Source organism: Myodes glareolus, chromosome 16 (assembly GCF_982192425.1).
Source record: "Myodes glareolus chromosome 16, mMyoGla1.1, whole genome shotgun sequence".
Classification (NCBI taxonomy): domain Eukaryota; kingdom Metazoa; phylum Chordata; class Mammalia; order Rodentia; family Cricetidae; genus Myodes; species Myodes glareolus.
In genome coordinates this window covers 33,257,864-33,281,907 of record NC_142041.1, presented here as the reverse complement: position 1 = coordinate 33,281,907, position 24,044 = coordinate 33,257,864, and the positions used below count along the sequence as shown (strand labels likewise).

Below are 24,044 nucleotides of genomic sequence, written 5' to 3'. Positions count from 1 at the left end.
ATAAGAGAATAAATATTCCAAAATGTAGGGGGCAGGTAGATAGTTCTGGATTTTAAGTTGAGGGCCTTATGTATGCTAGCCAAGTGCTCTCCCACTGAGCTATGTACACTTTGTCCCATATATTTTCAGGAGAAAAATCAGTTGGGGCAGATTCTAGTATCTGTGCTTGAGGAATGGGAGTGGGATGTAGTCATTGAGCTGTTTTAAGGTTGCACCAAAGCTGAGGATCTTTACTTCTAAAGTCAGGCAGGATTAGGAGTACTCTGATGTAGGTGTGTTTAAATTGGCAATAGGACAGGAAGAATTGCTAGAGAGTGGTAACAAAAGTGTCATTGGTTGCTTCCTTTAGCAGTCATATGTAACCATTCATCCAATACACTAAACCAGCCTATCCTTACAGTCAGCTGAATTACTGACTCATGGCTTACATGCCCTTTGAATACCAAGTGTTACTATGTCCTGGTGGCTGATGACTTAACTGACCTGCTTGTCTCTGGCTTTAAATTTAATATTTGACCTCCCCTCCAAATCTTTCAGTCCAGATTGCTCACTGTCTTATAAGAAACACACCCACTGACCACCAGTAGCAATGTCTTTCAGTTCCTTCAGAACAGAATCTTTACCTCTAACTGAATCTTTACCTCCAACGTCAAACCACCACTGGAGGGAGTTCTAGCCCTAGGTTTAGTCATGTTTCAGTACTTAAAATAATTTTTATTTAAAGTATTGTTTCTAGTATTAAGATCATAGTCATATTTTTCAGTTCATGGTTCCCTCTCTGAGATTCTGAAATATTAGAGAAGGAGCCAAGAGTCTGAAGCTTGCGATCTCTTGAGCTATATACCTCAAGCCCCATTTTATGATTCATTATTACTTTGACTGTTGTAGGCCTTCTTTTATTTGTTGGTCCCCATGTATTCATTTCTTTTTCTCCTGTTACTCCTTGGGCAACAATTCTAACAGATTATATTCTTTATTAGTCACTCTAATTTTTTAAGTATTAAACACTTTGAGAGAAGTTCAAAAATTTTTTGGGGGAGAGCCACTTGAAGTATCTGATGTCTCATTATTACTCTGAATATTTTAGTGTGTACCCTACAAACAAGGGTATATTCTGTATATTCAGAATTGTTATCAACAATCAAGACACTAAAATGAAGCTGACTCTGGTAATTCACTCATGCTTGTAATTTTACCACTTGGGAAGCCAAGGCAAATGGGTTGCTGTGAGTTTGGGCTTAGCCTGGTATACGGAGCAGGACCTCTGTTCCTCATCCTTCCCAAAAGAGAAATTAAAGTTGAGACATAAGTACCATTTAATACGCAGATCCCATGAAGTTTGCCCAGTCATCTTAAAGTTACGGTAACAGAAGGATGCACTTGAGTCCTTTACTGCTTCTAGCTATCCTGTCTATAGAATCTTTGAGCACGATAGCATTCCTAGTCTTGTCCTAGACTTTCATGACCTTGATGTTTGGCTCTATAGTTCCTTTATTTTGTAGACTTTCAGTTAGAGTAAATTTTCCTCCCATTCCCGCTCTTTAGGTGGCCCATCATTTCACACGTCTCACTAGTGGGAATGTCTACTTCGGTTGCTGTATATGTCTTCCAGGTTTCTCCACTACAGTTACTTTTCTGTGTAATTCATATTGCATAAAATTCTATTTCTGCAGTGTAGTGGTGACACAGGTCTTTAATGCCAGCACTCAGGAGGCAGAGGCAGGCAGATCCCAAGTTCGAGACCAGTCCGGGGTACAGAGCAAGTTCCACTTAATTAGCCATAAAGTGAAACCTGTCTCAAAAATTAAAAACTAAGAAAATGCGAAGTTGAATAAGATGTGTGATGGTTCATAGTTAGAATCCCAGCATTTGTTAGGTGGAGGTAGAAAGAGTAAGGGTTTGAAGTTAGACTGGGCTAAATGAAACCCAGTCTCAAAAGGAGGAGGAGAATGGGCAAGTGGAAGAGAGGGAAGAGGAGAGGAGGAAATGAGAGCAAAGAGAAAAGCTGGAAAGGAATAAAAATTTTTTGTTGTTTTTTGAGACAGGGCTTCTGTGTACCTCTGGCTCTCCTGGAACTCGCTTTATAGCCCAGGCTGACCTTGAACTTGCAAGAGATCTGCCTGCCTCTGCCTCCCTAGTGCTAGGATTAAAGTTCATCCCTATGCCTGGCTCTTATTTCCTATTTTTTTTTTAAGAACTATTTTATATAGAGTGTTTGCTGCATGTATGCACCATGTTTGTACCTGGTGCCTGTAGTGCCAGAAAAGGGTGTTGTATTCCCTGGAACTAGAGATAAAGACAGCTCTACTACATGGGGGTCCTAGGACCCACACCTAGGTCCTTTGGAAGAATAGTAAGCATTCCTAACCATGGATCTTGTAGTCTCCACTGCCTGTTTTTCAAACAGGTAAGACAAGTTAAGGAGATAGAATTTCATTGTGTTGCCCAGGCTGGCCTTTTACTCACACTCTTGCCTCAGCCTCTTAAGTTATTAGCTGGATTATAGATTTATTATTCTATTAAATGAATAGTAATGATAGTGTGCAATTTTGTTTTACAGTGCTAGAGATAGTGCCCAGTGTTATGCAGCAAGTGCTTAGTCTATCATTGCTTCATCTCTAGACCCCTCTCTGCCTGCCCCCAATAAGGTCTCTCCTGAAGTGCAGGATAGCTTTGAACTCAGTCTTCCCACCTCAGTTTCTGATTGCTATGATTATCAGAATGTACTCATTCAGTTTTATTGCATGCATATTACACTGGCATAAATGATCATGTTTAATTTTTATTTTGATTGTAATAGTATAAAGGTATTAACATATAACTTAAGTCCAGAATGTCATATTCTAGAATGGTGGTTATATAGTTGGTGATATGTAAATTCCATCTTACTGTGTTAAGTGGTGTTAAATAAGTCACACAAAATGTGAGATGTTATTTCTGTTTTGGAATTTCAGGAAATCCTCGTGATCTAAATCTGATTTGGTCTTGGAGGTAGTTTGCCGCCACCTAGTGGCAGTGGTCTATCTCAGCATAAAACTGTTAATGGAAACAAATCAAGCTGGCTAAGACTTCTAGGCATTGGCAGCGATTTTTTGTGAGGTTTGTTGATGCCAGGTTCTTTGTCACAATCCTGGAGTATCGGGCCAGAAAAAGACTGAGGACAAAAATGGCCTTTTCTCTACCTCTTGCTTTCGAAGATAGATTTTGTTCCCAGGCCTTGACTTTGTGAGAACTTGGAGTGAAGGTGGGTAGAAGTGTTAACTATTCAGCCAGTGATTTTTACTTTGTATTTAAAAATTGGGAGGCTAGGGGCCTGGGGAGATGACTCAGGGTTAAAAGTACTTGGTTCTTACAGAGGACCTGGGTTCAATTCCTAACACCATGTGGAGGCTCATAACGATGTGTTCCAGTTCCAGAAGATGTGAACAAAACAACAGTTCCAGAGGATCTGATGCCCTCTTTTGGCTTTCTTTTTTAAAATATAATTTATTATATTATTATATTATAATTTTTTGTTAATATAATTTATTTTTTAATATAATTTTATTTTATTTGCATTGGTGTTTTGCTACATGTCTGTCCATGTGAGGATGTCAGATCTTGGAGTTTCAGACAGTTGTGAACTGCCATGTGGGTGCTAGGACTTGAACCCACATGGAAGAGCAGTCAGTGCTATTAACCACTGAGCCATCACTCCAGCCCCTCTCTTGGTGTTCACAGGCGCCAAGCATCAGGCTTGCATACAGAAACATTTAGGAATAATGTTTATGTACATTAAGTAGAAGAAATATATAAAAATCTTTTAAAAAATGGGATCTGAGAATATAGCTTAGTAGTAGAGCACTTGCCCAGCATGTGTAAGACCCCAGGGTCAATCTTCAATACCATACCCAAATTATTTTATGGTTCTTCAAATTAGCATATGAATGGTGTGTGTGTGGGGGTACTGGAACTCTACCCCAGGGTTTCACATGTACCAAATGCTTGCTCACTACAGACAAATTACAAATTACCACCAACTTGGAAGACAGGGACGGGTAGTTGTAATCTGCCTGACAGTGCTGGGAAACAAACTTGAATTTTCTACAAGAGCAGTACACTTTCAATTTTTATTCATTCATTCACAAAAAGTACACCTTTAATATTTATGTATGTATGTATATATGTATGCATGTATATTTCAAGACAGGCTTATTCTATTAAATCCTGGCTGTCCTTGAATTCAGAGATGTGCCTACCTCTGTCTCCCAAGTGCAAAGGCGCACATTGCCACCACCCAGCTATAGTACACATTCTTAATCCTTGAATCATCTCAATAGCTTCAAAGCCTTGAATTTTCGATTCTTTAGTCTCAGCCTCCTCAGTAGCTGGGATTGCAGATATGTTAACCATGCTGGGTTTGGATATTCAGTTTCTAATTAGAAGCACCCTAAACATTTCTGTTCTATTCTAGGACTATGCCAGATCAAATCTGCCTTTTTTAGTGTATGAAATGTTTGTCTGTCTCCCCCCCCCCCCACCTCCCTGCTTTGTACAAAACTCATTACTTTCTGGTTGCTTTCCTGATTGCTGGGATTACAGGTGTGTCCACTGAGTGTCTGTCAGTTAACTTTAAGAATGCAGATGCTACTTGGGAGGCAGAGGTAGGTAGATCTCTGTGAGTTTGAGGCCAGCCTGGTCTACAAAGTGAGTTCCAGAACTGTTATAGATACCCTGTCTTAAAAAACAAAAAATACAGATGCTACCAAACATGGTGGCATAAGTCTTCCATTGCAGCATTCTGTGGTGTAGAGGTAGGTGAATCTCTGAGTTCCTGGTCAGCCTGGGCTATGTTTTGTGGAATATTTGTTTGCACTGACACTCCAGATTGTCAATAAAGTTTACCTTGGAGCAAAGAGTGATGGAGGACCCATCAGCTGACTCTGCCTTTCCATGCTTCCCAGATCAAAAAGGTTAGAGCATCTCTCTGAGCCCCTCCCTGCTACTTCCTATGCCGTTTTCTCAGTCCTCTAAAACCTCTATAGCTAATTCCGGTCAGCGAATCAATGACTCCGCCGTCTGATTCTTGGTAAACTTTATTGGCAGTCTTGGGAGTGCTGGTGTGAACATATACCCTGCCTCAAAAAATATCGAAGCTTTTTTAAAAATTGGCTACGTTTTTCATTTTTTAAAAAGTGTATATATGTGTGTGGGTGTGCATGGGCTATGGTATACAAGTATGTGTCAGAGAACAGTTACGGTCAAAGAGAGGGCACCAGATCTCATTACAGATGGTGGGAGCCACCATGTGGGTGCTGAGAATTGAACTCAGGACCTCTGGAAGAGCCAGTGTTCTTAACCTCCAAGCCATCTCTCCAACCCGAGAACAGTTACGGAATTAGTGATTCAATCTTGCAGGTACTGAGCCAGGTCATCAGGCTTGGTGGCAGGTACCTTTTTCTACCAAGCAATCCATTGATGGACTGGGGGTTGAGGGTCTGGAGATTTGGCACACTGGTTAAGAGCACTTGTCACACTTTTAGAGGACCCACATGGTGACAACAACAGCTCTAGTTCTAGGCCATCTGATGCCCTCTTCTGCCTCTCTCTGTAGGCATTAATCAAGCATGTGGTGCACTGACAGCCCAGGCGGGGGCAAGCGCGTTTATCTCAGCTGGTATACATAGTGAGTTCCAGGCCAGCCAAGGCTATGTAGTGAGACCCTGTCTTAAAAGGAGGCAGATGGTATTATAATTTAAAAAACAGCGGGAGAGAGTCATGCCACACGACAGAGCTCACATTGGAGGTTTACTGGAAGAGGAGAGAGAAGGGGCAGAGACTGGTTCTTGAGGACAAGAGTGAAGGAAGATAAAGAGAGACTGGAGGTGGGCAAGACCCGCCTATAAGGAAATGTAGTGACTGCATAGGGGGTGCTCTTAGTGGCTGCAGCTGAGGGCAGGCCAGTACAAACACCTGAAAGCTAGCGTACCTCCCTTTGCTTATTAGAAAGGGGTAGCAGGTGAAGTGGGGATGAGGACTCAGTATTCTTGAGACTGCTTCCTGCTGACCTGGGGGCGTTGCAATCTTTGAGGGAGCCTGAGAGAGCTGGGGTGCTGGCCAAGTCCAGGAATAGCTGGCTATTACACTTTGCTTTCCAGACTCTGTGGGACCCTCCCGTGCCTCTTGGACCTGGCAAGATGCTATTCAAGGTGGATCCAAGTTGACTTCCTGGAGTTGACAAGAATTCTTTGAGCTTGTGAAAAGATGAGCTTTAGACACATTAGCGTTCCCACCGTTTGTAATCTGCACCAAAACCACATTACAGGAAAGGTGGTGTACTCATAGTGTGGTACTCTGTCGTTAATAGCTTATCAGGATTCCTCAATTGATGTTAAGACTATAACAGTAGCATAGTGAGAGAGAAATTTGGGACGTGTTTCAATCTTTTACACTTCTGAAGTCACTTTTCCTTGTCACCAGTTAAGTTTCTTTATGTAAACAAACCGTAAAGTGCCTGATTCTTTCCCATCACCAAGGCATCACCTGGACACCCTCTTTCTGTCCAGTTCACCAGGAAACACAGGTGGTTGACTACTGAGGGCAGTTATTGTAGAGTTAGTACATTTTAAATAAAGGAATAGTAAAGAATTACATTAATAGTTACGTCTATTTTCTGAGTCGGGGGTACATGGATACTTCTGGGGTGCTGTTGGTTTTCACCACCTGGACATGTTTGGTAGGTAGTCTTGCACCTCCAGTTCTGTGACTAAACGATTGTTGGTCCTGTAACAATAGCTGATCAGTTGTTTGATCAGAGATTTTTGAATGTATCCTTGGATAGAAATAGAGAAGAAATAGATGAAGCAGAGAGTGGTTGTTAAAGGTAGGAGAACGAGGAGATGGGTCAGGTATAAAGGCATCCACTTCCATTTGGGGTTCCTAATCCACTAGAGTTGGCGCAGCTCTGGGGTGAAGCCTCATTTTCCTGAATTGGAGACAAGGCAGTTGCTCTCGGTGTCCTCTGAAGCAGGGTCCCAGTCCAGGTGAAGTTCCTGTGACATTTTAACAAGGGTGTTTTATAAGGAGCGGTTAGCTCCTTTCCCAAGGACTGTCTACGACTCTGACTCCCACTTTGCAGCTAATGTAGACAGGACATTTAGAGAGGGAGAGCAAACAGATGCAAGCAGGTTTGGAGCAATGAAAAAGAAAATGGGGAATTCTCTCTGTTCCCCAACTGTCTGGTCCAAGGAATACTGAGGCAAGATTTGATTTAAAACACATAGTCAGTGGGTTTCCAAAAGACATCCCAATGGGAGCGAGGAGGTGTATGACACAGTTCCCAAGGATGAGGCAGAGGAGGATTGGGCACAATGAGTGAGGTAGAGAAAGAAGATCTAAAGGCCTGAATACGCTGTCATCCCAGGGATCCAGGGAGGATCAGATTGAGTGGGCACAATCTGTTCAGTATGTCATCATGCAAGAAGAGGGCCAAGGGCTCTGAGGCCGAGAGAGACACGTTCGCCTGGTACCAGGACTTGAAGAAAAACCAGAAGGCAAGGAGAGGGACTGCTGGAGAAAGGAAGCCTTGCATCCAGGGGTGGTCAGAGGCGGAACCTCCAGAGACCCAACTGTTGGTATTGAATGGAAGGCAGAGCCATCAGCGAACAAGAAAGCACTTTTGTTGTAGGTTGACGGTGGAGCAGGTGGGTAGGGTCCCAACATGAAGGGGTTTCCTTTCGGTGAGCTCTGCCACTAAGCAAACATGCTGCACGAAACAGTGTAAGAGGTTTATTGGAGGAGGAGGAGAGCAGAGGCATGAAAGGGTGAAAGTGAAAGGCCACTTTGGAGTGGGAGGACATCAGAGTCAGGAGAGGAAATTAGAGACAACAGAAGGAGTAAGAGGCAAGAGAAAAGAACAGAGAGCGAGCCTGGAGCAAAGAAAAGCATGAAAATAGGATACCAACCAGGCGGTGGTAGCGCACGCCTTTAATCCCATTACTCGGAGGCCGAGGCCGGCCTGATCTACAAGAGCTAGTTCCAGGACAGGCTCCAAAGCAAGAAGAGACAGTGAAACAATCTTACTGTGTTGTGCCTCCTCCCCCAAGTCTGGGATTATAGGTGTATGTCACCATATCCAATGACAGTACCCTGTTTGGATAGAATAGGTCTTATTAAAACAGACTCATTTTTAGACTATAATGGACTCTTTGGTACTAGTTTCTTTCTTACATTCTTTTTTGGAAATCTTATCGGAACTGTAATTTTGTTTTCTTTAAGTAGCTAAACGCAAAAGTTTAGATCTTTGTGTGACACCAGGATCTTTGAGACTGCTTTTTTTTTTTTTTTGAATGATTTTTGGATTCAAATAAAATACCACTTGGTTATCTAAATCTTGCCTGGATATTGAGCATATAATCTTTGTGACTATATAAATTACTTATTTTTTCTTCTTTTATTTTTCTTTTTGAGTCAGGGTTTCTCTGTATAACAGCTCTGGGTGTCCTGGAACTCACTCTAGAACAGGCTAGTCTTGAACTCACAGAGATCTACCTGTCTCTGATTCCTGAGTGGTGGAACTAAATACCACTGCCTGGCAAGTAACTTATTTTTGTGTTGTATATTAGGAAGGCACATTTCCCAAATCATCCAGGTAAAATTCTTTTTTTTTTTTTTCTTTCGAGATAGGGTTTCCCCGTAGCTTTGGAGCCTGTCCTGGAACTAGGTAGACCAAACTTGCCTCGAACTCAAAGAGATCCGCCGGCCTCTGTCTCCCGAGTGCTGGGATTAAACGCCTGTGCCACCACCACCTGGCTTAAACAAATACATCTTTAAAAAAAAGATTTATTTATTTGTTATGTATACAGTGTTCTGTCGGCTTGTACGCCTGCAGGCCATAAGAGGGTGCTGGATCTCATTACAGATGGTTATGAGCCATGATGTGGTTACTTGGAATTGAATTCAGGACCTCTGAAAGAGCAGTCAGTGCCCTTAACCTCTGAGCCATCTCTCCAGCCCTAAATTTTTTTCATTGAAAATAAAACTTTTCCTGGTAGGTCAGTAATATATGAGCCTTTTTCCTGTGACATCTTAACCTTAGGTATAACTCTGAATTTCTGAATTTTATTACCTTCCTCTTCCGTCTGGTAACTAAAAGTTCTTTCCCCAGACTATCCATCATGTAGCCTGTGTGGCCTTGAAATTGGGGAATCCCTCCGTCTCTGATTCCAGAGTGCTGGGATTGTAGCACATGCCATCATGCCCAGCTATTTTTTTATTTATTTATTATTTTGTAGTACTAGGGATAGAATATGGAGCCTTGTGCCAGAGCCACACCCATCCCCTCTTCTGACATGAGTTAGTAGGTTACAAATGGCTGTGCCTTTTTGGAGGAGTGATGATCCCACATGTGATAATAGGAGGGCTCATGTGCTGTACGTTTGCTCCCTGCAGCTCTGGTTAGAAACATTGGCAGCAACAGTCTTTCCTTTTGTTTGTTCTTGAATTTAATGTATTTGAAATCAGAATAATGACAAATACGTGGTTATATAACATCAGATTTCTAAGTTTTGCTTGTCTGGCATAGTCTTTTCTTTTTGGAGGTGGTGTGGTTAAAAAAGAGCACGAGTTATCTTTTTTGTTGTTGTTGTTTTGGTTTGGTGTTTTGAGATGGGGTTTCTCTATAGTTTTGGTGCCTGTCCTGGAACTAGCTCTTGTAGACCAGGCTGACCTCGAACTCACAAAGATCCGGCTGCCTCTACCTCCTGAGTGCTGGGATTAAAGGCTTGCGACCGCCCCAGCTATCATGAGCTATCTCGCTACATTTAACAATCTATTCTTCAGAAATTAGGTAATGTTAGGCAATAGGTTCTAACTTAATCCTTTGACGGTTTAATGAGAATTTGTTTCTCTGTATTAGGAAATGCTTCTTTTCTAAACAGATAGCATCCTGGAACATTATTGCTATTTGATTGTAATACATGGATAGGTAAAGGAAGAGATGTAGAGCCTTTGTTATATATTATTGTTTATTATCTGAGTGGCTGTTAGCAGAGATAACCATTGTGTTATCTTTTCTATGCTAAAATCTTCTGGTTGTCATTTTGTATGATAAATTGTCAAAAGTTAGAGATTTTTTTGTTTTTCTCTTCAGCCACTGTTGTTATTTTCTGGTTAATGTAATTCTCTTTAGTTGTCATTCTTAACTCCTGCCTGGGAGTCTGGGTCTAGTACATAATGCCAGTCAGGCACACAGGGTAATGTGTGGGCACGCCACTATTTTCTTTTCTTGCTGTGGTAAACTTGACACTTGATGTGGATTTCCTTCTGTCTATCTGGCTTTTTTCTGTGTATTCATTATTTCTCAGTGGCATACACAAGAATTACTACTCTACATTTTAAAAAATTGTTGGCTCACTGTGTAAGAGGTTCTTTTCATATATACGTTTCAAATTCTTAGCCCATGAATAGGCTGGTAAGCAGTATGCTGTATTTCTCTTTGGCGCCTTCATTCAGGTCCTTTGCTGTAAGTGACTTTTTGTATTTATATCTTACATTACAAAGTTATTTCCTTTATAGTGTTTCTATAAAGGGTTACTCTATGTAGCCCAGGCTGGCCTTGACGACTTTGGATTACAAGTATGCACGAAAGTGCCAAGTTTGTTTTTGAAATGGGATGTTGTTTCATATCCTTGACTTCCTCTGAACTATCTATTCTTCTTTTCCACCTCCAAAATACTGATATTATAGACATGTGCCAGTACATCTATCTGGTTCATCTTCTTTCTGTTGTAAATTAATTTTAGTATTCTTAATTTCCCCCTTGTTAGCTTATAGAATTTTGGTTGACTTTTTGGTGTCAGTTTTGTGGCCAATCAATCTGCTGATTTATTTCTTTTTTCTTAATTGATATTTATTGAGCTCTACATTTTTCTCTGCTCCCTTCCCTACCTCTCCCCTCCCTCCTTCAATCTTCCCCCAAGGTCCCCATGCTCCCAATTTACTCAGGAGATCTTGTCTTTTTCTACTTTCTACTTCCCATGTAGATTAAAGCTATAGAAGTCTCCCTTAGTGTCTGCATTGTTGTCTAAGTTCTCTGGGATTGTGGTTTGTAGGCTGGCTTTCTTTGCTTTATGTTTAAAATCACCTATGAGTGAGAACATGTCATAATTGTCTTTCTGTGTCTGGGTTACCTCACTCAAAATAATGTTTTCTAGCTCCATCCATTTTCTTGCAAAATTCAAGCTATCATTATTTTTTTCTGCTGTGTAGTACTCCATTGTGTAAATGTACTAATTACACAGAAATTGTATTAATTAAATTGCTGCCTGGCCCGTTAATCTCCAGCCCCTTATTGGCTAACTCTCACATATTAGTTTAATCCATCTCCATGAATGTGTATTGCCACTTGACTGTGACTTACTAGCATGAGTCTAAGCAGCGTCCGTCTCAGGCAGAAGAACCATGGAGTCTGCCACACTGTCCTTCTTCCCAGCATCCAGTTCTGTCTCCTCTGCCTATCTTAAGTTCTGCCCTATCAAAAGGCCAAGGTACTTTCTTTATTCAACCAATGAAAGCAACACAAATATAGAAGGACCTCCTACACCAAACTCTTATAAAGAAAACATTTAATTGAGGGTGGTGGCTTACAGTTCAGAGGTTCAGACCATTATCATCATGGCGGGGAGCATGGCAGCATCCTGGCGCAGGCAGACATGGTTCTAGCTATATCTTGATCAAAAGGCAACAGGATGTGAACTCAGTGTCACAATGAGGGATGCTTTCACAAAATAGACCTCAAAGCCCACCCTCACAGTAACATACTTCCTCCAGCAAGGCCACACCTCCTAATAGTGCCTCACACTTTAGGGACCATTTTCTTTCAAACCACATTCCTACCTCCATCTTCCCTTACCTTGATGGAAATGGTTTGCTACAGTTAATGATTTCCTTTCCTTTAGGATTTTAAACACTTTCTTTCCTTTAATCTTATATATACAAGACAGGACATAACTGTATGTTCCAGGCTGGCCAGAACTCAAAAACTGTGTCTATTTTGTGGACTCCATTAATCTTTTAGCCATGGCTTCATATAATCCTGTTTAAAGTAACTAATTTAAAACCTTCAGTAGGGGCTAGAGAGATGGCTCAACAGTTAAGAGCGCCTGATGCTCTTACGAGTTTTTTTTTTTTTGTATTTTTATTTTTGTATTAATTAAATCACTGCTTGGCCTATTAGCTCTAGCTTCTTATTGGCTAGCTCTTACATCTAGAATTAACCCATTTTTATTATTTTATATTTTATCACGAGGTTCTTGACCTACCGGAAAGGTTTTGGCTGGTGGCTCACATCTTCTTCCTCTGGCAGCTCCATGACTTCTCTCCATGACGTCACCTTTTTTCTCTATCTTTTCGGCCTGGCTACACTGTGTTAAACCATTATCTGAAAGCAGCTTTTTTATTCATTAACCAGTAAAAACAACACATAAACAGAAGGACCTCCCACACCACCCCTTTGGTCTGAGCATTGGTAGAGGTAAAAAACTCCCTAGTCGCTGGCTGCTCTGCTTCTCTGATCCTTCAGCTCTCACCCCCCTGATAGCTGACTCTGAGTTTTCATTATTAAGACCAGTTAGAATTTATGCTCCAATGATGACTGTAGGCCCTGGCATTTTGACAACTCGAGCATGGCCTTCCTTGTTTGGTGACAGATGCACATAGCTCATTGTGGCCTAGAGGCACAGCTCAACCATGCTCTTCCCACCTGGAGCCCAAGATGCAACAAAAACTCTTTGTAGTTTTGAGCACACAAGTTGGGCATTCACAACCACCTGTAATGCCAGTTTCAGGGGACCTGATGCCCTCTCTGACCTCCATGAGCACACCCTTCACATGCACACACCCACATACAGACACGTGCGTGCATGTGCATACCGGCACTCATATGCACACCCTCCCTCATTAACTAAAAATCCCTTAACATGTTTTAAAATTTTATGTATATGAGTGTTTTTCTCAAATGTATGTCTGTGCATCACACATGGTTCTGGTGCCCATAGAGGGCAGACATAGTAAGATCCTTTGAAACTGGAGTAATGGACAGTTGTGGGCTGCCATGGAGGTGCTGGGAATTGAGCTCAGATCTTCTTCCAAGAAAGTGCTCTTAATCTCTGAGCCATATTTCCTCCCCTAATAATAAGCTTTTTTTAAAAATTTAAAATCTTTAGTAAATTTAGCCAGGATTTTAATTTCAAATGATTACCTGCTCCTCTCCCCTTCTCTCTGTATTTTTATGTCTTCAAGAATTATATAATTATTTTTAATTATTTTACATATTGTATGTAAGTTATAAATTTTTTACAGTTACTTATGTATGTGTTTGCATGCATGCCACAGTGCATGCATGAATGTCAGAGGATAACTTAATGGGACAACTTAATTCTACCATGTAGAGCCTAATTCTACAACTTAGGTTGTTAGGTTTAGTGAGAATTTGATGGGTAAACCACATAACCCCAGCTTCAGGGGATCACACGCCCTCTTCTGACCTGAAGTTACCAGGCACACATATGGTGCGTATACATACATGCACACAAACATTCAGTATAAATAAAATGAAATAAATAAAAAAATTTAAGTAAGTTTTGAAAACTTTATTTAGTGTTGAGGAAATAAATGCATGAGAGATGGCACTGTGAAGCCTGGAAATTGAGCTCAAGTCATGAGACATGGTAGCAAGTTCTTTTTTGGGGGGGGGGGGAGTAGGAAAAGAGCGTTTGTATAATAAAAAGAACCACTGAAAGGAAATGGCATCAAAATGTGCACATTAGCCAGGCGGTGGTGGTACAGCACATGCCTTTAATCCCAGTACTGGGAGGCAGAGGCAAGCGGATCTCAGTGAGTTTGAGGCCAATCTGGTCTACCAAGTGAGTTCCAACATAGTTAGGACTGTTACAAGAGAAACCCTGTCTTGAAAGACCAAGAAAAGAAGGGGAAAAAAAAGTCAAATGTTGTTAGTGAGTGAGGAGATACTGTTTGCATGATACCAATAAAAAGGAAAAATTATTTGTTCTCTTATTTATTAGAAAACCATATAGTTTTGTTTGGTACAAAAATAGTGGTAGTGGGCTGGAGAGATAGCTCAGAGTTAAGAGCACTGGCTGTTCTTCCAGAGGTCCTGAGTTCAATTCCCAGGAGCTGCATAGTAGCTCACAACCATCTATAATGAGATCTGATGCCTTCTTCTGGCCTGCAGGTATATGTGCAGATAGAACACTATATACATAATTAATAAATCTTTAAAAAAATAGTGGTAGCAGAGGATGGGGACTAACTTAGTGTAGGGGGCACCTTTGGATGCAAGGACAGCAGCCTCAGTGTTTGGCACATCTCCTACCTTTCTTTCCTGTTAGCTGAATTTTTATTCATAAAAATGATAATATCTGTGAATTTGGGTCATTTAGCCAAGACACAAATATTTGATGATCTACTGAAAGAACATTCTGATAACCCTGGTCTGTGACTTCTTGGAAACCTGATTTGTAGAAAGGAGCGCTCTCTCTCTCTCTCTCTCTCTCTCTCTCTGGGATGTAATGGTGGGAACTATTAGACAAATGAACAACTTGTCTCATTTATTAGCATTATCTTTTTTTTTCTTTTTCAGGCACATATTAAATTTCCTATTGACTACCCATATTCACCACCTACCTTCAGATTCTTGACCAAAATGTGGCACCCCAACATTTATGAGGTAAGAGACATCTGTTTTAACTTTCTCTGTGGATTTTTTTCAGATTTGTTCTTTAAAAGGAGACTAGAGATTTACCAGTCAAGGTCCTGTGTTTGATTATCACACCACACAAAAATAGTAGTTTGAGCTGGAGAGTGTAACTTGGTAAAGCATTTGCTTAGCATACCCAAGGATCTCTGTTCAGTCACAACAGCACACCCCGCCCACCCTGAAATGGATTGTGCATATCAGGAAGTTGTGTTTCACTGCACCCACAGAGAAATGTTTATGTTTCGTATTTTGTATTCTCTGGTTTAATTATTTAAAATCAAGAGTACTTTTATAATATATAATAATTATTCCAGTTAAAGATGGAGACTTTAAGCCTTTGCAGCTGGTTGCTAAGATTATAATGCACACATGTAAACATTCACGTTTTACAAATTTAGTAAAGTACCTATCCTCTAACTTTACAGCAAGGGTCACCTGTTGCTATGGGCAGAGACTCAGCTTTTTCAGGGGGATTTATCCTAGTACATTTGGCCTGGCCTCCTATCAGGAGTTACTGCTGATCATTTGAGAGCCTCTTTTGGACTAAATCCAAGGTGAGGTTCTGTTGTATGGAGAGGCCCGCTTGTTTGTCCTGGCCGCCCAGCTAGCTTAGCCCTTAAATAATCACAGAAATTGTATTCATTAAAACACTGCTTGGCCATTAGCTCTAACTTATTGGCTAACTCTTACATATTAGTTTAACCTATCTCCATTAATCTGTTTATCACCACGTGGCAGTGGCTTACTGGAGATTCTAACTGGCATCTGTCTCAGGCAAAAGATCCATGGCTTCTCCCTTGACTCTGCTTTCTTCCTTCCAGCATTCAGTTCTGGTCCACCCCCCCACCACACCTAAGTTCTGCCCTATCAAAAGGCCAAGGCAGTTTCTTTATTCATTAACCAATGAAAGCAACACATGAACAGAAGAACCTCCTACACCAAGGTTCTCTTGAACAGTTCAGTGTACCTGCAGGGAGACTTTCTAGTAGAACTGTCGGTCGAAATGGAACATCTTAGCTTTGGGCTAATCACAACAGCGCTGGAGTTGTGCGTGAGCCTCGCAGAGCAGCCGCTTTACCTTCCACGGTTGGCTTTCATAGTGTATCTCAGGCTGTCTTCCAATTTGTAGTTCTTGGAACCTCCCAAGTAGGCTTCCAGACATCCAGCTAGGACATACGTGAAAAGGTGATCTGTGCTGAAATAGCCTCCTGCAATACTGTCTTTCAGTCGTTAGCATAGTCATAATGTTAAGACAGCAGTGGGGCTGTCTAGAAGGCTCAGTGAGTAAAGACGCTTGCCACCAAGCCTGACAGCTGGAACCCACATGGTAGAAGGAGAGAACTGACTCTTCAGAGCTGTCCTCTGATCTCTACATATAACATGTGTTTTTATCCAATACATACATGTCAAAAAAAAAAACCCAAAAAACAAAAGATGGAGTGGGTGTTGTAGCACATGTCTTTAAATCCAGGCAAGGGAGACGGAGCCTTAGTATTTACACACTAGATGGTGTGTACAAGAGTCCTTACTGTACTGTTCTTTTTACATGTCCTAAATAAAGTGTAAAATAATCAAGACAAAAAAACAATTTAAAAAAAAAAAAAAGAATATATACTGCTTTTGCTAGTGAGTTTCCAGTAAAGACAGCTTTAATGGGGCAGATAGCATAAGCAGTTCCTTGTCAAAATCCCCCCAAACATCAGCAAGATGATTATAAAATTTATAAAGAAATAATAAGAGACCTAGAATTCCAAAAATTGAAAAGAATTTAAAACATAGTATGAAATTATTGTCACCAAGTGAGTTTAGTGCTACCATGGAGAATTGAGAACCCCGAAATAATCCAGAATATCTATAACTACCAGTATATTTATTTTGAGATAATATCTTGCCGTGTAGTCCAGATTAGCCTCTAACACGACATCTTCCTTCCTCAGCTTCCTAAGTATTGGGACTTTAGGCAGGAACTGTGATACCCATTTATAATCAATAGATTTTGACAAAAAATGACACCAATCTCATTGAGCATCTTTGCTGTGATTTCTTTTGTGGTGATGAATTTTCCTCCAAGGAGGAAAAAGTTTATTTGGCTTTCATATTCTAGATCACTGTTGAATGAGGGACGCCGAGGTAGGAACTGATGGCAGAGTCTGTGGAGAAAGTCTGCTTTCTGGCTTATTCCTCATGACTTGCTCACCCTACTCTCTTATTCAGCTCAGGATCTCAATGCACAGGGGTGGCTCCAACCGCACATCCACATCAATCGGTGGTTAAGAAAATGCCCCAAATATTTGTCCACAGATATTTCGATAGAGGCGTTTTCTCCATTAAGGTTCCCTCTTCCCAAATGATCTTAGTATGTGAAGTTGACATAAAAATTAGCACAAGTAGGAAGTAGCGGTCTCATTAATAATTGGATTTCCACAAACAAAAAAAAATGATATTGGCCAGGCAGTGGTGGTACACACCTTTAATCCCAGCACTTGGGAGACAGAGACAGATGGATCTCAGTGAGTTTGAGGCCAATTTTGTCTACAAAGTGAGTTTCAGGACAGCCAGGACCCTGACTCAGGGGAAAAAGAAAAAGAAAAAAGATACTGGATTTCTACCTCATAAAAAATTGTTGAAAAACTGCTCAGAAATATACTTATGAGTCAGAGGCAGGAGGATTCCTGCATTTGAAGCCAGCTTGGTCTGCAAAGTTCTTTAAAGAATTAAAAAAACACAGGATTTTAAAAGGATTAATCTAATTGAAAAGTAGCCAGAGTTAGCCACAAGTGTGTGTTAGGAGGCTGAGGCAGGAGGAATGCCAAAGCCCAGGAGTTTGAGGCCAGACTAGGCAGCAATGGCTTGGAGAATAGAAAGAGACCCTGACAATGAATGAACTGAGTTCACATCAGACACATGGTGAGACTTGACTAATGCACAAAATGGTGCGTGTGCTATTAGGAAAAAGGTCCATGGGAGTTAAACACAGGCCCCACATCTAACCAAGGGAAAGGAAGCCCACAGTGTAGAGAGCAGCACCGCTGACATCAGCTCCAGTGTCCACCAACGGGAGCTCCAGCACTCGTTCGCTCACTGCCTCCGTGGAGGTGGCTGGAGGGAACTCTGAAACATTCGACTAAGTGAAAGGGGTCAGAAAAAGGTTGCATATTGTATGATTCCATTTTAGTTAAATGTTCAGAATATATAAGGCACTAAATCAGAAAACCAGCTGGTAGTGACTGAAGACTGGGGCGGCCATGGGGCAGACGACTAGGCTGCGTGGGTTTTTTTCTTTTTCTTTTTCTTTCTTTTTTTCTTTTTCTTTGTGTGTGAGTGTGAGTGTGTGTGTTAGATCTTTGAGTTTTAGGATCAAGAGACCCTGTCTCCATAAAAAAGTAGTATTTATTAACTATAATGGGTTTTATTATATTTTTATACATGCATATAATTTTGATTTATATTCCTTTTCATTACTCCTTTTGTCCCACTTCCATTCTCACTAATTCTATTTCTCTTCCCAACTGGTTTTCTTTCTACTTTATTACCTTTTGTTGTAAATGAGTTCGTGTGGTTGCTAACATGAGCCTGGGCATCTTACTGGTGGCTTTACCATTGAAGAAACTGTCTTTTCCTTCTCCAGCAACCTTTAACTGTCTAAGTCCTCAAGGAAGGGTGGGACCTGGTGAGCACCTCCCCTTTCAAGGCAGGATGTTGGCAGACAGTCTTGTGCAGGGATTACGAAGGCATTCATAGCCCATGTGAATTCAAGGGAGCACCTGCCAGGTCATGTCTAGTCTCTGTAATCTAGAGCCTTGCTGGCCCTCCTGTGGTGTCCTGTTGTGACTGAGCTGTCACTTTTCATTTCCTCTCTGCACTTTGACTCCTTCTGAGCCATTGTCCGTCGTAGAGAGAGCACTGCAACACTAGTCTTGGGACGGAACCATGGTTTCCTGGGAGGCAGCTTAGCAGGTATCATGTCCACTTAACAAGGCAGCACAGTAGCTTCTTTATGAGAACTCAGAACTGCCTCAGCCACAGGCTTTTGACCAGCGAGCACTCTGTCTCTGCCTGCCTGCCTGTCTCTTTCTGGGACTGGAGAGATGCTCAGCGATTAAGAGCGTGTGCTGTTCTTCCAGAGGACCTGGATTCAATTCCCAGCATTCAACCTAGTAACTCACAACCACCTGTAACTCCAGTCCTAGGAATGGTAGGTCCTCTTATGGCTTCTATGGGCACTGCACATGCATAGTGCACAGATGAACACATAAAAATGAAATTGAAAAAAGTGTGTGTGTGTGTGTGTGTGTGTGTGTGTGTGTGAGAGAGAGAGAGAGAGAGAGAGAGAGAGAGAGAGAGAGAGAGAGAGAATGTCCATGCAAGTGCTTGAAGAAGACGAAAGAGGATGTCAGATCTGCTGAAACTGGAGCTACAAGTGGTTGTTGTAATGGAAAAATTAAAAATGCTGCAGGATCCCCGGTGGCAGTAGACAGCAGAAATGCTGTAGGTCCCCAAGCGGTGGTAGCGGGCCATGTGGCAGCAGGCAGCAGGGCCTGAGAGCAGCCAGTCCTAGGCAGAGACAGCTACCAGTCCCTGAGCAGGCTAGTTCCAGGCAGGGAGACACATAGCGGGTGGGCAGGCAAGAGACAGAGGCATGGATGGGAACGCCATGCAGAGTGAGGTTGGATATTTATTCAGGGGAGTTATGAAGGGGAAAGGGAGAAGGGGAGAAGAGTAGAGAGAAAGAGAGAGGAGAGAGAAGAGAGAGACAGAAGCGGGGGAGGGGGAGGAAGGGGAGAAGTGGAGAGAGAGGCAGAAGCTGCTTCTCCTAGAGGAAGACAGAAAAGAGAGAGAGCTCAGGCTGGAAGCTAAAGATGAGTCTGCCTCAGCGGATGGGGGAGGGAGTGGGCATGGCTTGTCTTTTAAAGAGATAGAACAATCATTACAGTTGTGAGCTGCCTGATGTGGGTGCCAGTAACTGAACTTGGGTCCTATGAAGAAGCCATATCTCCCTATATTATTATTATTATTATTATTATTATTATATATTTGTTTGCTGGATGTAGTAGATCATTGCTTTATCCTAATACTTGGTAGGCAGAGGTAGGCAGATATATGCAAGTTTGAGGATAGCCTGTTCTACATAGCAAGCTCTAGTCCACCTAGGGCTACATAGTGATATCCTGTTCCCCCCCCCAAATTAGTTGTATTATATATTTTTAAAAGTGTGTGTGAGATTATATATAACTTAGTTATAACCTTTCTCCTTTGTCTTCTCCCTCCACACCCCCATATGCCTCTTCTTGTTCTTTCAATTTCATGACCTCTTTTTTCATTAGTTGTTGATATGTGCATGTAAGTATGTATATATACACATATATTACTACATATGTAAATCCACCTGGCTCAGCCTCTATAATGCTACTTATATGTATGTTTTCAGGGCAGACCATTTGTTATGGGATGGCAATTCACTGGTGTGCTCTTCCCTGGGAAAGACTTTGTGGACTACTTGTCTGTGTCTCAGTTGCCTCCTGCATAGTAGAGACTCTTAGATTTGGTTTGTTAGTGATTTCCCAAAGTTCTTTTTTTGTTTTGTTTCGTTTTTGTTGTTTGTTTGTTTGTTTTAGTTGATAACTGAATGTACCTATTCCTCAATCTTGTCTTTAGTCCCTGAAGTTAACTTTCTGCCTAGGTCACTTCATTTGTGATGTTTTAGTGAATTTTTTTTAATTTTATTTTTTGTGCATTGGTATTTTGCCTGAATGTATGTCTGTGTGAAGGTCAGATCTTGGAGTTAGAGAGTTGTTAGTTGTGAGTGGTGCTGGGAATTGAGCCCTCATCCTTGGTAAGAGCAGCCAGTGCTCTGAGTCATCTCTGCAGTGCAGAAGTGACGCGTGCAGCTGCCCTGCTGTGTCGTTGTAGTTACCCAGCTCTAGCTCTGACAGTTTCTGCCCTCTCTTCACTTTCGAGTCTGAGGGTGCTGTGGGGAGCTATGTGTTTCCTTTAGGGATGAGCATTTCCTAGTCTCTTATTTTCTGCACCTTGGCCAGTTGTGGTTTTCTGTAATAATCACCATCTACTGCAAATAGGAGCTTCTCAAATGGGAGTTGAGCACCGAAGGTGGGTAGAGCATGAGTTCCTTAGATCACAATGCTTATCCAAGTTTTGAATAACGTCTTCAGCTATTTATTTGAGTAGTCATTGGGATCATTGATCTTTTTAAAAACTAGATCTTCGAATTCTTTTTTCTTTCAACCATTTTGGTGTCTGCATTTCCTTGTTGAAGAGTTGTAAGTTCCTCTGAGCCGTCTTCCTGGTCCAAGAGTAGTTTCTAGTATAGGGAAGGGGATGCCAACACTCTGATGTTCAACTGTCAGAATTAGCCAACTGGACTTAGTTTAGATGATCCCAGTTTTGCTGGCAACATCTGGAGCATCATAATCTGGAGCCAACTGAACGTACGCCTTCTGTGGGTGTTGACTTTGGCCTCATCAGTGTCATGGCTTCAGAGCCTCTGTAATCTGGAGCTTGCTGGCTGTGACACCCACAGCCAGCACAAGTGTGTTGTCTCTGTCTTCTTTATGGCTGACTCAGTGGTCGGGGGCATTGGATGATGGCATAGTGGTCAAGGTGTTTCTCCTGGGTGCGCTCTTTCAAGGGTCTTGGGCTGCTGGAAGGTGGGTGACGTGTGGGTCTTCCTTTTGTGGCTGTGGATGCCTTTCAGCACTGCTTTCTTGGCCTTTGCTTTGGCTGCAGCTTTGCGGGGAGGAGCAGGAGCTTCCTTTTTTGCTTTTGGCACCATGTTGGTGAACAGGTTGAATTTGTTGTTTTACTTCATCATGCTATGGTAATTTTTAGAGTAGTAATAGAAAACAGAAAGAAGTAGCCGGAAATATTTATCAGGTATTGATTTTTTTTTTTTTACATCTTTATTTGTTGTATATTGGTGCACGTAGTTTGTGATTGCATGTGTTACTAAACCGAGGCCAGCAGTCAGTCTTGGGTGTCGTTCCTCAGGAGCCATTTAATTTGTTTCTTTTGATACAAGGTCTCACTCTGGAGCCCATAGGTAGCCCAAGGAAGCATCTCTGCTGAGATAATGAGCGTGTTCCACTGTTCCATCTCTGTATGTGGTGCTGGGGGTTCAGTTCAGGGCCTTATGCTTGTGGAACAAACACTGCCAGCTAAGCTATTTCCCCAGCTCCTGCTCTAATGCTTATGATGTGGATTTATTTTTCTAGGCAGACACATGTCAAAATTTATGAAATTTACTCAGTATTAGAGGTCTATATAAAAGCTTCCCTAACCACAAAGCCTCTTGTCTTTTTTCATATTCTACATATACATTCTTTCTTACTGTGTTCTGTCGTCTACCTTTCTTTGATATCCAATTGTAATTTAGCTTTAGAATATACTATTTGATACTTAGTTTCCTAAAATTTTATTCTCTTAAAAATATTAAAGGCACACACCTTTAATCTTAGCACTTTGGAGGTAGAGACAGGCCACTCTCCGAGTTTTTTGAGGCCAGCCTGGTTTACAGAATGAGTTCCAGGACAGCTAGGGCTACACAAAGAAACCCTGACTCAAAAAATAAACAAAATATAAGTATTTTATGTATGGGTGTTTTGCCTGCATGGGTATCTCTATGTATCATGTGCATGCCTGGTGCCTGAAGAGGCTGGGAAAGGGTCTTAGATCCCATGGAACTGGAGTTACATATGGTTGTGAACTGCCATGTGGGTGCTGGGAATTGAACCTGGGTCCTCTGGAGAGCAAATAGCCTCTTTAACTTCCCTCCAGCCCCTAAAATTCTTTAAAAATGTTTTGGAGGGGGCTAGAGAGATGGCTTAGGGGTTAAGAGCCCTTATGTCTGCTCTTATAGAGAACCTTGGTTCAATTCACAACACCCACATGGCTGCTCATAACTACCTGTAACTCCAGTTCCGGGAATCCAGCACTCTCACACAGACATACATGCAGGCAGAACACCAGTGCATATAGAAATAAGCAAATCTTTTTTTTTTAAAGGTGCTGTAAATAAAAACAAAAATCATTAAAATTTTATTAAGCTGAGCAGGAGTGGTGCGTGTCTTTAATCCCAGCAAACAGGAGGCAGAGACAGGTGGATTTTGAGGCCAACCTGGTCTACAGAGTGAGTTCCAGGACAGGCAGGGCTACACAGAGAAACCTTGTCTTGAAAACAAACAAACAAAAGCATTTTTTTTTAATTAAAAAATTCTTTAAAGATGTATCTGGAGAGTTTGGCTTAGTGGCTAAGAGCACTCTGCTGTGGCAGAGGACTCGAGTTGAATTGCTAAGTCAGAATGCTCACGACCCTTGACCTCTAGGTTCTGGTGGGCTAGGTTTCCTTAGGCACGTGCACTAGTGTACACACAGACACGTGGGTTAGTTGTGTGTTAGCTTCAATACAAGCTAGGAAGCCTCAGTTGAGAAAATGTCACCGTAAGATTGGTCTGTAGGGAACCTTGTAGGGCTTTTCTTAATTGTGGGTGGTGCCTTCCCTGGGCTGGGGGTCCTGGGTTCCATAAGAAAGCAGGCTGAGCAAGCCATAGGAAGCAAACCAGTAAGCAGCGCCCCTCCATGGCCTCTGCATCAGCTCCTGGTCCCTTCCCTGACTCCAGCTAAGTTAATTTTTTTTTTTTTTTTTTTTTTTGAAGAGACAGGGTTTCTCTGTGTAACAGCCCTAGTTGTCCTGGCATGTGCTCTGTAGGCCAGGCTGGCCTCTAACTCACAGAGATCTGCTTGCCTCTGTCTCCCAAGTGCTGGGATTAACGGTGTGCACCACCACCACTCAGCTAAATTCAAAAAGGTTTTTAACTCTTATCTCCCAGTTTTGATTCTTAAAAAAACATGATTTGGCACACACCATTGATCCCAGCAGAGGCAGAGGCAGATGGATCTCTTGAGTTCAAGGTCAGCCCTGCTACACAGCCCTGGATGACCTGGAACTTGACATGTATGTAGATCAGGCTGCCCCAAACTTTGAGTGATCCTCTTGTTTCTTATCTCATTGAGTGTTGTGATTATTATAGGCATGTGCCACCAAACATGGTCCTGGTGAATGTTTATCCTATTTAGTTCCCTTCAACTTCAACATGGAGAACTGGTTTTCCCATAATCAAAAGAAACGAACTCTTTAGCAAATAAATTATGTACCTTATTCATCGCATGTTTTGGTGGGTTTTTGTTGTTGTTTTTGTTTGTTTGTGTTATTAAAGACAGCTTCTTACTGTGTAGCACTAGCTGGTTTGGAATTTGCTATTTAGACCAGGCTAAC

General features: G+C 41.7%; 1 protein-coding gene across 1 annotated transcript in view; it reads left to right on the top strand.

The window, feature by feature from the left end:
• The window catches only part of Ube2r2 (ubiquitin conjugating enzyme E2 R2), a 61,853-nt gene that overhangs the window by 26,097 nt on the left and 11,712 nt on the right, over nucleotides 1-24,044 (top strand). Inside the window, exon 2 of the mRNA XM_087897182.1 lies at nucleotides 14,639-14,725. Within this exon, the coding sequence (XP_087753308.1) occupies nucleotides 14,639-14,725 (87 nt within the window). The remainder of the gene's footprint in view (nucleotides 1-14,638; nucleotides 14,726-24,044) is intronic.